This window comes from Bidens hawaiensis, unplaced genomic scaffold (assembly GCF_021521415.1).
Source record: "Bidens hawaiensis isolate Kalapana, Puna unplaced genomic scaffold, B.hawaiensis_p1.1 tig00090764_1, whole genome shotgun sequence".
Lineage (NCBI taxonomy): Eukaryota > Viridiplantae > Streptophyta > Magnoliopsida > Asterales > Asteraceae > Bidens > Bidens hawaiensis.
Window position 1 is genome coordinate 1 of NW_027504414.1, and position 15,412 is coordinate 15,412.

The following is a 15,412-nucleotide window of genomic DNA, read 5'->3' on the forward strand; positions in this document are numbered from 1 at the left end:
CTTACTTAGTTGAAAGGCCATGTATATATTCTACGAGTAACAGAATATGCATATAAATAAAAAGTTCTGTTAATGCAGTGCTAAACCAAGCTTTTTTAATGACAAAAACCGTGCTAATCTTTTTGCGGTTGAGGTTGAGTCAGGGAAGCTTATTAATACAGACAACGGTACTCCACTTGCTCAGGTTTGTGAATACACATCATCAACTATTTATATCATGTATACTTCTTCATATGTTAAAATAGTGAATTAATATGATTAGGTGGGAGGCCCTGCTACAGAATTGCCAGATCAGATCCCAATTAAGCATTGCAAGGTGTTTCAGGTACAATATAATTTACATCACAATACTACATAAAGTATTAGTGTCTTATACTTAAACAATATGACTCTTCTCGGCTTATTCAGGGTGGTAACGTTGGGCATCTCCATAAACTACTGAATGTCGGATCAAGTTCACAAGTAGTTTTGTTTTATTTCTTGTTTTTCATTATATCGTATTTTGTTGATTGTTATTGCCTACACTTATTGCACTTTAGTACTTTCATAAAATTAATATACTGTTCAATTATTCTTAGGTCTTATATGTTGGTGATCACATATACGGTGATGTCCTAAAAAGTAAAAAAGTCCTTGGTACGATTTTCGGTATTCATGATGCCATTTATAATAATATTGTGTTCTTATAGAGCGTCTATTAATTCTTGAGCATTGATTATAATGTTACCACACGAAAACAGGCTGGAGGACAATGTTAATTGTCCCAGAAATTGAAAAAGAATCTGGAATTCTCTCAGCCTCTCGGGAAGCCAGAAAGGTATTGTTCTGGCTTGTCATATCAAAGATTGATTAATAAAGTTTAAATATATAATTTAACATCTTTATACCGAAACTTGTATTTGTGCAGTTGCTGAAATTGATGAGGGCCGAGAGAGAGAAGATTGAAGATGATATTTATCATTTGAAATGGACCCTTGAGTATGTATTTCCAATATGTTGCAAAACAGGCGGGTTTGGGTAACGGGTCAAAAAGACAGTTTTTTGCGTGTCGAATATTGTAACAACAATTATATTGTTTTAAGTAATAATCTGTTTCTCAATTTAGCTGGTAAAGATATAACACAACCAAATTGACTCATTTAGTATTTTCCCTATAAAGAAACCCACACTAAATGTTTTTAATTCCTTTATTTTTGCAATTCTTTGCCATTAATTAACTGTGAGTGTTTTACTATAGTATTATTTGTTTCTTGCTTTTAGACATGAAGAGATGGATGCCGGTGAAAGGAAAATGCTCACCGGGAAGCTGGATGTACTTGAGGTAACATACTAAATGATTTCTAAAAATTAGAAACGTGCTCGTGTCAAGAATTTATTTCTATACCTACAACAAGTGAGGTAATACAATACAAGTTGACACACCACAAAAACCTGTATCCTAAGTGTACATTTAATGCATAAAACATCCTACATTGTTATTCAATGAATTAAATAGTTATTGAAATGACTTAAAACCTTCTAAATCCTGGAAAATTTTCAACTTTTTTGAATATCCTTTTTATGCCCTTTTAATTTAGAATTTTTGCAAGTGAATTCATCCTTTTTATACCCTTCTGATTATATGAATCATGGTCTACTCGTTTTTGTTATATATATATAGGTTCAGCGCACCCGCGCACGTGCATCTCATCAAGAGTCCCAAAGAACTTACCACCAGAAGGTAATCAGTGTATAAGGATTTTAAGTTTCTGTATTTATTTGTTTTTAAAAGAAATCTAATGCAAGTGATGTGCACGAAGTGGTATATAAAAAATTAACAAATAATGACCAAGTACAACGAGTAATAAAAACCTAAAATACCCTAAACCAAACCACTAGCAACAGGCAAGTGAACCTATCGGGTGTAGAATAGCTATGGGAAGACCGGTAATATCGAACCCTATAGACACTTATTAAATTACCGAGACTAGTTCTGAAAGCTAATTTAAAGTAATAATTAAGAAAATATATATTTTGGATTTTTATTTATTTTATTTTAAAAACTAATAATTAATTAAACTAATTATTTAATTAAAGTAAATTAAACTAGAAAATTAAATTACCGAATAAAAACTTTCGTAAATTCAAATATGAGAAAGAGTTACCTAGGCAAAGAATCCGAATTGTGACGACTCGGGCTTTTATTGGTTACGGGAAAATGCTACGGGAACCGGAAATCTAAAAGTATGAAGCTCTAGGAAACTTAATGGATCCTTAATCACTCTCAAGGTGTCGCCTAAAAAGAAATCTTAGAGATCATGTAAAAACACCGGCTTATTAGTTCACCTGTCAGTTCACCAACTATGATTAATTTCCCTAAAAAATAGCTAACCCGTCAGTTTCACTATCTCAATGCATCTAAGTACACGGGGTGGTTTATGAACAGTCTAAAGGACACGGGTAAACAGTGAAATAAAGGCAAAAATAGGTAAACCTTCTGTCAGATAATTTAACCTAAAACCCTAACAACGCAAACAAACCCGACTACTTATCACCCGTCGGATATTTAGTAGGTAAATATATAAACTTCTAATAATATGCCAAAAATCAGTTTCTATGGTAAATGAGCTCAATAAACCATAAGCAAGTTGCAAACACACAGTAAACAACCCTAACATGCAACCTATAATCGAAAGACAATCAATCAAGCAACATGTGAAACATTTAATTAGACACATATTAAAAATAAATACGCATGAGACACATCCTAAAAATATGATCAAAACTTTTAATTAATCAAAATCCTGAAAACAAAACCCGAAAACCAACAAGTCCAAAGCAATCAACAAAACATCATCCAAGCCTAAGTAATTAAAAGTGTTTAGCAAATAATCATATTCAAAAACGAAACTAAAATAAAATAAACAATTTGGCTCATTGAATAATAAAACAAAAGTGACCTGCTTGCTCCTTTAATTCCAAAAGTAGACATGAATATTAATGTTAAATGTGCTGCTTCGTGTCTTTCGTGAATCCCAGACCACCACAAACAAAAAAAAAATATACTAGTATAATAATGTTATACGGCTCCCACTAACAAACTTCTCTTCTGGATCTCTATGTAGAGAACAATAATAATAATCTATTATATTATTCTTTTCTTCTGGATCCTTAATGATGCGCCACACCAAACAAATAACAATAACAATAATGCACTGTAGGTTATGTAATACAAATAATATTCTTGTGATGTGGCTTTTTTTTGTTCTCCAAAAACTCACGTATGTTTCTTTATATTAATCCTCTCACTTGACCTACTTGATGTTTACTTGGAAGACAAATTTTCTAGTGGGCCAGCCCACTAAACCCCTACATCAAAAAACTCAAATAAGTATAAAACATTATAGTGCTTTCATTCAAATTCGATCCAATTAAACTTTCTTTTACATGTCGTAGAATTCAATTGTTATTGTTTCATATATCTATTAGCTTGCCTTGTCCATAAAAATAATAACAATTGATACATTTGCTTTAGAAAACATACTTGTCCGTTACAAGTTTGATAGAAGTATTTAATATGGCTCATTGTCTCTTGAAACCAATAAGCTCACAAATGAACCACGTAATAATAATATTCAATAAAAACATGGCTCAAAAGTAACTAAAAGTATAGGAAATATGAATAATAACATGTATATAATTTAGATCACATTAGCAAGCAATGTGTATATTTGTTAAGTGACGTTTTTTATATTATCGACAGTTCCATCCAGTGTGGGGACAGCTGCTGAAAACTGGGTATCAGAACTCCCGCTTTGCGCACCAGGTTTCACTAGCAATTTCAACCCATTGAGTAAAAAACTGTATCACTTCAGGGTGCACTTTATTGATAATGGGTCAAACCATGAGCATTCGCTAAAGTGCAGCGGGTCAAACAAAAGTCGCTTAATGTGTATCAAATTTTAACATCCAAAATCATTTCTATAAAACAAACATTTCAACAATATTTTTTTTTCCTAACATTATCTTAATACATCAATCAACTCCTTTTGACACAAAGCGTATGTTTTGACATGACCCGTTTTGACCCGCAACTTAAACTGCCTGACCGCCTTTTTTCAGTGTAAACGAGACTGAACCATGAGTTCCACTCTTTAATAATATAGGTGGAGAGGTTTGCCTGTCTTTACACAAGTGACGTTGGAAATCTGGGGCTATACTCTCCTGACAAATACTACAAGCCGAGTGACAACTTCATGGATCATGAGTCAAGTGCTCTCTTTGTAAAGGAAAAAGTATTGTAAAGGAAAAAGTATGTTGTTTGCAGTTTCAAACTTTCAATACATGCTGAGCTGAGCTCTATAGTCTTAGTGAACTAGTTTGTTTGTTGTTTTCTATGTACATATATGTTTATGACTATGTAGTTCATGAACCATTTTACTAGCATAACTTCATGCAATAGATAAAGACCATGGTTGTAGTTGGGGTGAATTGCTGACACAAATACATGAACATAACATGAATCTAACACGAACCTCACAGGTTTGACCCGATACTAATTGACTCAATAGAGAGAATGCATTTCATAATTAACGAACGCCGTCTATATCCCTACTAGTGGTTATTCTTTCCAGGCCATTTGTTTGACAGCTTAAACTAGACCTTTTAACTAGCTAGGAGCACAAGTTTCTAAAACCACATTTCCATCAAACATCTTTTGATTCTGTGAACATGCATCTAGCAAACTACAGTCTTTTGATGTAAATGTTTTATCGATATCTGCTAAGTCGACATCATATGTAAAATCAAAAGGATTTGCAGATAAATGTTGGATCGAATGACGTCAAACAAATAAGATCATTCATTCATTCATTCATAGCCTCCTTGAGTAACTTCTCAGTGAGAGCTTTAGGTAGTCCCATCACACTATCAGTTGTTCCTTTCTGCATTTTAGCATAATAAAAACATGGTTTATTTAGATTTATATTACATTGTATAAACTTTAAAAATTCTAATTGGAGAGAGAGAGAGAGAGAGAGAAACAAACCACGTCTATAACGCATGGAACGATTAAGGGGTGTTCAATTATAAGTGCTCCAGCAACCCTGAGCACTAGCCCCTCCTCAATCTGTACAAAAATAGAATGATTTATATTATTTTCAATACAAATTTAAATTGCAATTACAACTTTGTTTAATTACCAGCTTATCAATAACATTATCTGGTATCTCATGGAAATGAATCTGCAATCATCAACATATTAACGAGTCAGCATTTTCATTTAGGGTTCACATTCACATGAGTCATGACATAACAAAAACTGAACATATGTTGATAATTTCAACCTGTTTAATTATAAAAGAAACGATCGAATATAAGTTTAATCTATAACAAGTCAAACACGTAAAAATAAATAAATAAATAAAATGGGTCGAAAGTGGGCCAAAAGCCACCCAAAACTTTTTTTAATCTGCATAACTTCTAAGTCGCTTTATTTCAAAAATTAGATTATTATTTAAACAATAACAATATTGCAATCAAATCTGACACAATAATTATTAAAAAAATGTCATTTTTGAAATATAACGGTTTTGGGTTAATTTGGCCCGAGTCTTCCGTTACCATTAATATCGTTTAGTCAATTACCCAATTTGACCTGAACCCATTTTAACCGTCCATTTTTTAACTAACTATGAACATTCGCCATGTTAAGTTTTATCTCTAATGGGACAAACAAGTAAAATAATGGAAGTATATCAAATGGGTCAAAAACGGGTCGAAAATAACTCAAGATATATTTTAATGCATAGAACATCTCAAATCGGTTTATTCATAAATAGATAATTATTGAAATAGTACCTCCACTTTGTCCCAATCCCCTTTTGTGAATCCAGTCTTGAGGTTTGTGACAAAAACAGAGCTAAGAGTAGATGCATGTTTACCAGAATAGCCTGTTACATCTCTGCTTGTTAAACCACCAAAACCAGTAGATAATAAAACTGAAATAAAATAATAAAGTAAACAAACTTTTAATAAATTGGCGTGCTTCGTCTTCATCGGAGGGTTTTTTCCCTGATCGCGCCTTCATAAACCACCACCTACAAATCATAATTAGTTTAGCAACATAACCAAAACCAATAAATTTGAATAGTTGCATACATCTAAACATCATTGGAGAGTCAAATTAACACTTTATGTATTATTTATTTTTTGTTAATGCAGTAACATTTGAAGCATAAGGAGAAGTGATTAATACTTGGTCACAAGTAATTAGTAGTGTTGGCTCAGCATCTTTGTCTTCACCAATACAGTTATTCTGGTAATTGGTATTATGGTTAACAATAACGCCTCATAATATTACTAATTCAACAGCAAATCTGAGAAAAAAAATAGAAATACATACTGTATCAGATGCTATTAAGATGCTTGATTTCTCATCCTTCTGATCATCAGCAATTTGAAGCTTGGACACTATGGCCTCAGCCTGTGACAATGCATAACATAAATGATGTAAATATATACATGGTAATTTACAATGATGGGTATTGGAATTTGATGCATTTCAGAACTGATATTTGCATTCTGTAACTGAAACAAAGATTCTGATTTAGTTTGATATGTTTATTTAGGGTCATATAATCAGTTTTATACCAGCTGCAACAGTACGTCATCTAACGGTAAACTAAAGTTACTTCTTTATTCATTATCTAAACCTAACTTTTCATTTCCCAAAAATCTTTCTGAGGGTAAACTAAAACCAGTAAACTAGAATTACTTATTTAATCAATATTTAAACCTACTTTTCACAAAAATATATCACTTTTGAACATTTTTTCTATTAATTTCTCAAAACAATTATCCAAACACACAGAGTAACATCCAAAAACTATGTTCGGCCCGTTATATTACAGTTGATTATCTGTTTCAGAACATACAGGACAACATAACCAGCATAGGCAACATACAAAGAAAGTGTGATCCTATCTACTGATGTGTAAACATTAATAATTATGTAACCTTTGCTTTTGCAAGAGCCATGACCAAGTCTTCTGGTTTTTCGGTTCGGATGGCTTTCTCGTCTATATCTGCAGACTAAACAGCATAAAAAAGTTAAAACTATTGCCTTATATAAGCACATAAGTATATACACATATAAGAAAATGATAATACCATGATTGTGAACTTATATCCCATTTCAGCTAATATCTTTTGACGAGCTACGGAAGACGATCCCAATATTATCTGTGCATAATAATCACAAATCAGTTCAACACTCGAAACATCTAACATTAGTTTAAAGCCCTAATTAAGGTAAATCTCAAGCAATAACTGTCAAGACCAAAATACTACCGATTACTTTTTTTTATATAAAATTAAACTAGTATGATGATACTTTAGCGTGTAATCAAGTTCCAAAACAATAAATTTTGACCATAATAATTCGATTTCATTGAAAACCCTAAACAAATTGATGAAATGAACATTGAAACAGAGAAGGTGAAAGTAAGTAAGTAAGAGTATGAATTATATTATTACCCTAAACGGAGATTGAGCTGGCTCCATGGCTGGAATTGTTAGTTCTGGAGATGGAAAACCAGATATTTTTAGGGCTAATCAACAGTCGCGGCAAACTACCAAGATCGTTTCAAAATATTAGATCAATGGGTCGGGTCGGATTCGGGGCGGTTAGGTAACCCAAACCCATATCCGATTATAAAACCGTGCGTATTGGAGAGCTGTGGCCGACATTTTAGAGGCGTTTTGGCCTTTAAAAAACCTCGTTGGATGAAGAAAATGGTGGGATCAAAGAGGAGAACCATCTAATAGGATGACAATTGGTGGCGTTTTGGATGTTGTTCACTGCGCATGGTTACACGACCTAAGATCAACTGACTATTATCGGGTAATTACCAATAGGGAATCAGTCATGCACTCACTCGTGTTTGTGGTTTCGGTAAATAAGGTTGGTAGGAACTGGAATGATAATCAGGTATATTATACACTGTACGTACTTAATATATATAAAATAAATGAAAATGATGTTGGGTATATAATCGGGTAAATTTGTATAATCCGAAAAACTGTAAAATTTTAACTTTCCTTTTCTCGTTCTTTCAACTCGGGAACATTAATCTTTATTTTATTTTCATTTCATTCGAAGTTTGGATAACATAATTGCATTATATATATTTCGCTTCCCTTCCTTTCTATTGCTCCTTAATTCCATTCCCTTCGGTTTTGACTTTTGATTCAAACTTTCTTAAATCTATAATCTACAAGAAGGCTCCTTAATTTTTATTAACTAAACAATAGTTTATTTAGGTCGTTGAATGAAATCCAGGCATGTAAGACCCCCCCCCCCCACCCACCCACCCACACACACACAAATATTGTTGCGGAAAACAAGCAATCGTACAAAACTACATAGACCCCTCAATTGAGGTTGTCGGTTTTACACTTGTCCTGAGAAAGTATGTATTTAGATTTATCGGATGTGCTATCTTTGGAGACCATGAAATGTGTTGACGATCTTTGGAGATCATACCGGGTCTACTTAAGTCCGAGGACAACCTTAAAGCATGAAAAAATATTCAATCTAAAGTGATCAAAGCAAGTGAGATGAGTCAATATTTAACTTATAGTTAGATATATAAATATATCATATATGGATTCTGTTATTTTTGTTGTTGCTTTTAAGGATCTAAAACCATACAAATATATAGTTGCATAAATATGGTTTTGTATTTTGTTGCTGCAGTTTGTATGTAATTAAAAAAAATGCTATTTTTGGACAATCATTTTTGTAACATTTCTTTGTTGCCCTTTATGCATTGTACTAATGTGCCACTGCTACTTTCAATCCTTCTTTACTTTCCATGAGTTGATCTCCATCTTCCTTAATGTCAAGTGTTGGTACAAGACCCACACATGCTATCCGTAGGGGGCAAAATAAGCTCGGAAACGCCCAACCACCACTACGGCTATTGTGTTTTATTTTACCTATAACATGTTTAATTACCAGGTATATCTTCACTGTTTTATTCATGGTTCATGTCATTCACACTCGTAACTACAACCACGATCGTTCTATATTGCATTAAAGGTTCATGAACCATAGTCATAAAAATATATGTACATAGCATAAACACAAAGCATATAGAAACTAGTTCACTGAGACCAAAGGGTTTATCAGTATGTATTGGAACTGCACACAACAAACAACACAATTTCTTTTCATTATAGGGCGAAAACGTTTGACTCATGAGCCATGATGTTCTCGCCAGGCCTATAGTACTTCTCAGGAGAGTATAGCCCAAATTTCCAACTTCACTAGTATACAAACATGCAAACCTCTCCACCTATATTATTAAAAAAAAATAAAAAAAAATCGCATGTTCAGTCTTGTTTAAAAATGATAAAAAAGGCGACAGGTCAGCTGGTTTAGGTTACGGGTCAAAACAGGATCAAGTCCAAACATGTACTTTTGAGAGTGTCAAGAGGAGTTGAGCCGCCACATTTGGCGACTTCTGTTTGACCCATTAACATTAAAGTACATCCTGATTTGATCCCTTTTTATCTGTAAACGAGTGAAATTATAATCTCTACTTGTAAGGATATAAAGCGAAACCTGGTGTGCAAAGCGGGAGTTCTGATACCCAGCTTTCATCAGCTGCCCCCACACCGGATGGAACTGTCCATAACATAAGAATGTCACTCCAAAATATACAAAATAAATATATAAATATATGAAAAACATATAATCCAGTTGTTACCTTCTGGTGGAATGTTCTTTGGGACTCTTGATGGGCTGCACGCACACGTAAGCGTTGAACCTATATGTATAATAAAAAAATGAGCGGACCACGATTCACGCATTAACTATTTAACTTGCAAATTCTTTTCTTAATCAGTTTTGACCCTTTTCCTTTTAAGCAAATTCTTTTCTAAATCAATTCACCCGTTCGAGATAACACAGAATCTGTATTTACCCATTCATAACTAACTGGACCTCACTTCTTGTAGGTAAAAGAAAAAAAGTAAGAGCACATTTCTAATTTTCGAAATGATTAAGTATATTACCTCAAGCAGGTCCACCATTACAGAGAGCTTTTTATGTTCGCGAGCATCCATATCTTCATGCCTGAAAGCAAAATTTTATTTTGAGTAAAAAGGCAATAGTTAGCGGTCGAAGAATTAAAAAAAACACATTGATGAAAGGCATTTAATGTGAGTAGGTTTCTTTATACAGAGAAAATACTAAACGGGTCAATTTGGTTGTGTTTCATGTTTAATAACTAAATAAAAATAAGTGCCTAAAAGGAATAGATCATTACTTAAACGATTAAATTTTTGTTATCGTATATGACCTGCTAATTGTCAATATATAAAAGCTTAACTAAGTTTTCGACCCACATAAAATTTCCTTTTTGACCTGTTAGTCAAGCCCGCCCGTTTTGCCACATCTACATAAATACATACTCAATGGACCACTTCAAGTGATGGATTCCATCCTCAATCTTATCGCGCTCAGTCTTTATCAGTTTAAGTTTCTGCATAAATATAAGTTTCAGTACAAAGATGTTAAATCATATATTGAAACTTTATTACTCAATCTTTGATATCACAAACCAGAATATTACCTTCTGAGTTTCCGACGAGGATGAGAGAATTTGGGCTTCCTTTTCTATTTCGGGAACGATAAGCAACGTCCTCCACCCTGTTTCATGTATACAATCAAAGCTCAAGAATGAAAAGACACTTTTGAAAGAACACAATAATATTACAAATGACATCTTGAATACAGAAAGCCATACCGAGAACTTTTTTGCTTCTTAATATGTCCCCATAGATATGATCTCCCACATATAACACCTGAAGAATAATTAAACATTATGTTAGTTTTATAATAGTACTAAAGTGCAATAAATGACGGCAATAACAATCAACAAAATAACATGAATATCACAAAAAAACAATAACTACATGCAAAAATTGATACATGACTTGATCAATGAAAGTACTATAGTGAAGTATTACAAAAGCTACCAATTAGTACATGCAAACTCAACGAAACACGAAAATCAAAGCATAATACCTGTGAGCTTGACCCCACATGAAGCAGTTTATGCAGGTGGCCGACATTGCCGCCCTGAATCAGCCGAAGATGAGTCATATTGTTTTTTATAAGACACTAATATTCAAACTAACATTATATTGTACCTGAAAAACCTTGCAATGGTTATTCGGGATCTGATACGGCAATTCTACTGCAGGGCCTCCCACCTAATCATAATTAATTAATTAAGTGTTTTAACATATGAAGACGTGTAATGAATGGAAGATGTGTGTATTCACGAACCTGAGCAAGCGGAGTACCATTGTCGGTATTAATAAGCTTCCCTGACTCCGCCTCAATTGCAAAAAGATTAGCACGATTTCATCATGGAAGAAGCTTGGTTTAGCACTGCATTAACAAACCCTTGTTATTCATAGACATTTTATTGTTACACACAGAATAAATGCATAATCTTTATACTAACTAAGGTAATAAACTGCCAGTGATAACAATGTCGAAATACTGGAGCCGGTCTAAGCTCAAGGTCAAGGAGGAACTGCTGTCCATCATGCGTGCCCCAAACAAAAAATTCATAACGACATTCGTATAATCCCAGAGACTGAAATAAATTGAAATAGATAAAAATTATATATGATTTTTCACAGATAATATATAAAGGGGCATAGTGTTAATGAAGAAAATTAGGATATAGGAGTACCTATTTGTCACTAAGAATACAGTACGACCAGAACTTTTTAGCATTTTCAGCATCGGGACTATAGAGTCATCCTCATTGATGTACCTGGTAATCAAACATGTGACTGTGTGCAGATATTGAAACACAAACATATAATGTATGTAAACATATCTAAAATACATGATTCATCATGGTGACGAAACTCGGCCAATAAGGAATAAGTTGTACTAGTTTCAACGTGTACATTATAAGCTGTCGGTATTGACAGCTGGATACCTTCGCAGCTTGTAAAGTAGCAAATGAGTTAACCTATCTAACTATAAGCTCCCTTATCTAGTCAACATGTTTACATCAACCCCCCCCCCCCCCCTTCCTTACCCACACCCACAAATCGATCCAAGGTCAGGTGTAAGCTAAATTGCATTATAAACTACTTCGGGATGTAAAGTTCTGATATCTATGGTAAGATCAGTAATATTGATGTGCTTTCTATAGTAATAAAACAGAAGCATATCTGTTTTAGCAATTAGCTTGTGTCGTATCACTATTGTTCTTAGCAGATTTCTTGTGATTCTACACTGAGATGTGTACTGCATACGTGTACGATTTATGCCTCTGGTCTGTCTGATAGGTGCTTCAATTTACTAATGTTTATAAGATGCCATTTCTTGATCAAGTATTAATGGTTGATCTTTACTATTAAATCTGGTTCTTGTATTTTCGCATGCTAGGACATTTCTGCATAGGACTTAAATTGATATTGTGAATTTAAGGATGTTCTTTAACCACACGAAATTCTTTTCATAAATATTCACTTAGCATGTAATATAAAAAACTAGGAGCAATTATTTTGACTTCATCATTCATGTAATATACTTCACCTCAGTGTTTCACTTGGAAAACCATGACCAATGCTATATGCCATAATTAAGCTTAAAACCGCATGTAACGCAAAAGCATGGTACCATAATTGTACCCATGCTCAGAAGGACACTTGGTTTCGCAACAAATAGTTACATAATACCAGAAATCATATATTTATAATCAGAAAGCACATACTTTTTTGGATCTCTTGCAACCATATTCTTTAAAGTTCCATCACGGTGGCACATGTCAACGGCAGACCGAATATCAGCATAGATACGAGAGGAGCTGCGAGAAATTAATTGCCACATTAATATTTACTGCAACACAATTCCAAATAACAAACAAGCATAGGCAAAGCAATATTTAAAGAAACAAACCCCTGTCATATTCCCTTTTCAAATAAAGGAGGCGAGGGTAACGGGTCAAAATGGTTTCATGTTGAGATTGTTTTGGCTAGCCCACATAGCCGTTTATATTTTTATGTTATATTACCTACATATGAGGGTGTTCAATACCTACTTTGAGATTGTTTATGAGGGCATCTATATAATATGTTGTTTGCGCTATAGCGCACAAGAACATTTGTACGTAGTGGTGGTCAATATAGTGGGAGAAACATATGCGTCTATGGGGTAACATAACCTCCTTATAATTACAGTTGCAACAATAGGTACGAGTGTTTATGTAATTCTCCCACTTCTCTACTAAAACTGATTATGGTTTTAAAGCATTACAAAACCAATTTTAAGTAGAGACGTGTTGAGAACTGTAAAAACACTTGTACCTATTGCTTTAACTGTGTTATATAAACTGGTTATGTAACCACAAAACCGACTTTGTTTCCCTCACACTTTTGCCAATTTTATATAACTGTGTTATATAAACTTGATCCTAGATATTATTTTTTACCAAAACACACAAATTTCCCATGGTATTATCTCACACAACCACCTAAGATGTATGACTAGTAATTCCTTAGATAGCTCAAAAGGTGGATAAGAACTCCTACCTAACTCAAGATCTTACCATGGCAGTCTGATACTAAACAATGGCAATAAAGAATAATATGACGAGTTAACGTTAATTGTTAACCACATACATATTACATACCATGTATTATGGCCGCTTACTTTCTTCTTTGATATGACAAAAGTTAATCTTACCTTTATATCATTACTTGTTATATAATTTACTATTGTGATCGGAGCACGTAACGTTAATTGTTAGATATTTAGCTCCAAAAATAAACAGTTGCAACTCATTCTTAGGTTTATATGGTGTTATCAACTCCATTTGACAAGTGTCCAATAATACTCGGAAGTAGAAGTGAGGCTCACAACAGGTTTAATGAATTTCCAGTGGACAAATGAACTCAGCCCGTATTCCATAAGCATTAAATAATATAGAGTAAAGAAAAAAAGAATAAAGTAGAATCACTCGAATCACTCGAATCATCAGTTTCACATTAGTGAAGCCGATTACAACTAGAGCATCAATCAGGAATTGAAATGTAATGAATATTCTATATCTGCAAAAATGATTAAGAGATTCAAGTTATATGTGCCCCTTACTCTTTTACTACTGAGATCTTCCCTGGATTACTGTCCTTAAAATCAACCAGCTGAGCAAACAGATATGCTTCAGCCAGTGAGAAAAAGGTGTCGATGTGCGCATAGTCAGGGCCATCAAACGTATCTTTGATGAAAGTGTTTCCATATGTAACGGACTTTTCGTTCTTTGGCATCATACTGAATCCATGATAAGCTATTTTTACATACTTGTGCTTGTCCATCTGGTAGAGACAAAGATACAAACATCATTAAAAAATAGAGAATGGGAAAGAGTTTAAGGTAATTAACTCAAAATATGCTACATAAACAGTTAACGTTCCATATTTGACGAACACAAACCTTCAGAATATTTCCTCTCTTTTTGTCAATTACAAGTCCTCGGACCATGTAGGTCGAGTCAAACGACCATTCCAGCAGCTGAACCGAAACAGAAATGATAAAAAAGAGTTGTAGAAATAATACAGATTCATATGCAAAACGCTAAAATAATATCATGTATGTAAAAACTGATACAAATTGAAAAAAAAGATGCACATTTATACATAATAAACTTCTCCTAGAAAACCAAAAGCAAATATAAGCAAACCTCTTTCGGATATCCAAGTTCGCAAACTAGTTTTTTGACAGCACCCTCATACGTTAGGGATTCGAATGTGTCCAGTTTGTACGTTGCAAGGGTGTAATCCATATCAAAACCAACAGCGACTATGTTTTTCATATTCACGGCACGATTACAGAATATTTGTTTTCCTATATCGATGTTCTGCCTTCGTTCGGGGGATGACAATAAGCCCAGATCATAACCACCTTTAGAAGCATTAAGTCCTATTATCTCTGACATGATTCTATCCACAATACAATTTGCTCCAAACTGATATTCAACCTGTTTGATGATAAAAAAAATTAATATCTTTTTGATAATTCATGATGCGCGCAAAGAATACTCATTCTCTTGGATTAACTAGAAGAAAAATTATTAGTTTCAGTGACCAATTAAAAAAAATGGTCTCTGTGTAAATGCTCGATACATTAACTTTCTATGCTCAAGATCTATACCGAAAACAGCTAAATTCATCCTAAAAATAACCATATAAACATTTGCTAAATGGTTACAACCTTCAAACACTAGAAATATGCAAGCCTTAACAATCAACTATTTAAAGGCATCATTCGAGTAAAACTACGAACTAAAATCTCAAAATTTCACACCCGATCTGATCCCAAAGAAACTTTTAACATTAA

General features: G+C 33.5%; 1 protein-coding gene and 2 pseudogenes across 2 annotated transcripts; 1 reads left to right on the forward strand and 2 right to left on the reverse strand.

Moving 5' to 3' along the window:
* Positions 1-78: 78 nt before the first annotated feature.
* On the forward strand, positions 79-3,832 carry LOC143607946 (uncharacterized; the record flags this gene model as incomplete). The annotated part of the gene is made up of 8 exons (XM_077083199.1): positions 79-184; positions 263-325; positions 409-462; positions 579-636; positions 741-817; positions 908-978; positions 1,261-1,321; positions 3,743-3,832. Coding segments are annotated over 8 exons (580 nt in total), but the record flags the coding sequence as incomplete, so codon positions are not given.
* Positions 3,833-4,670: 838 nt separating this feature from the next.
* LOC143607945 (uncharacterized) lies at positions 4,671-7,629 on the reverse strand (annotated as a pseudogene). Its single transcript, XR_013149096.1, has 10 exons — positions 7,516-7,629; positions 7,150-7,221; positions 6,997-7,071; positions 6,383-6,463; positions 6,236-6,295; positions 6,007-6,077; positions 5,839-5,930; positions 5,181-5,222; positions 5,027-5,107; positions 4,671-4,922 (listed from the first exon to the last, which is right to left on the reverse strand). The product of XR_013149096.1 is annotated as an uncharacterized LOC143607945 (transcript).
* A 1,587-nt stretch (positions 7,630-9,216) lies between these two features.
* LOC143607947 (uncharacterized) lies at positions 9,217-14,903 on the reverse strand (annotated as a pseudogene).
* Between the last annotated feature and the right edge of the window lie 509 nt (positions 14,904-15,412).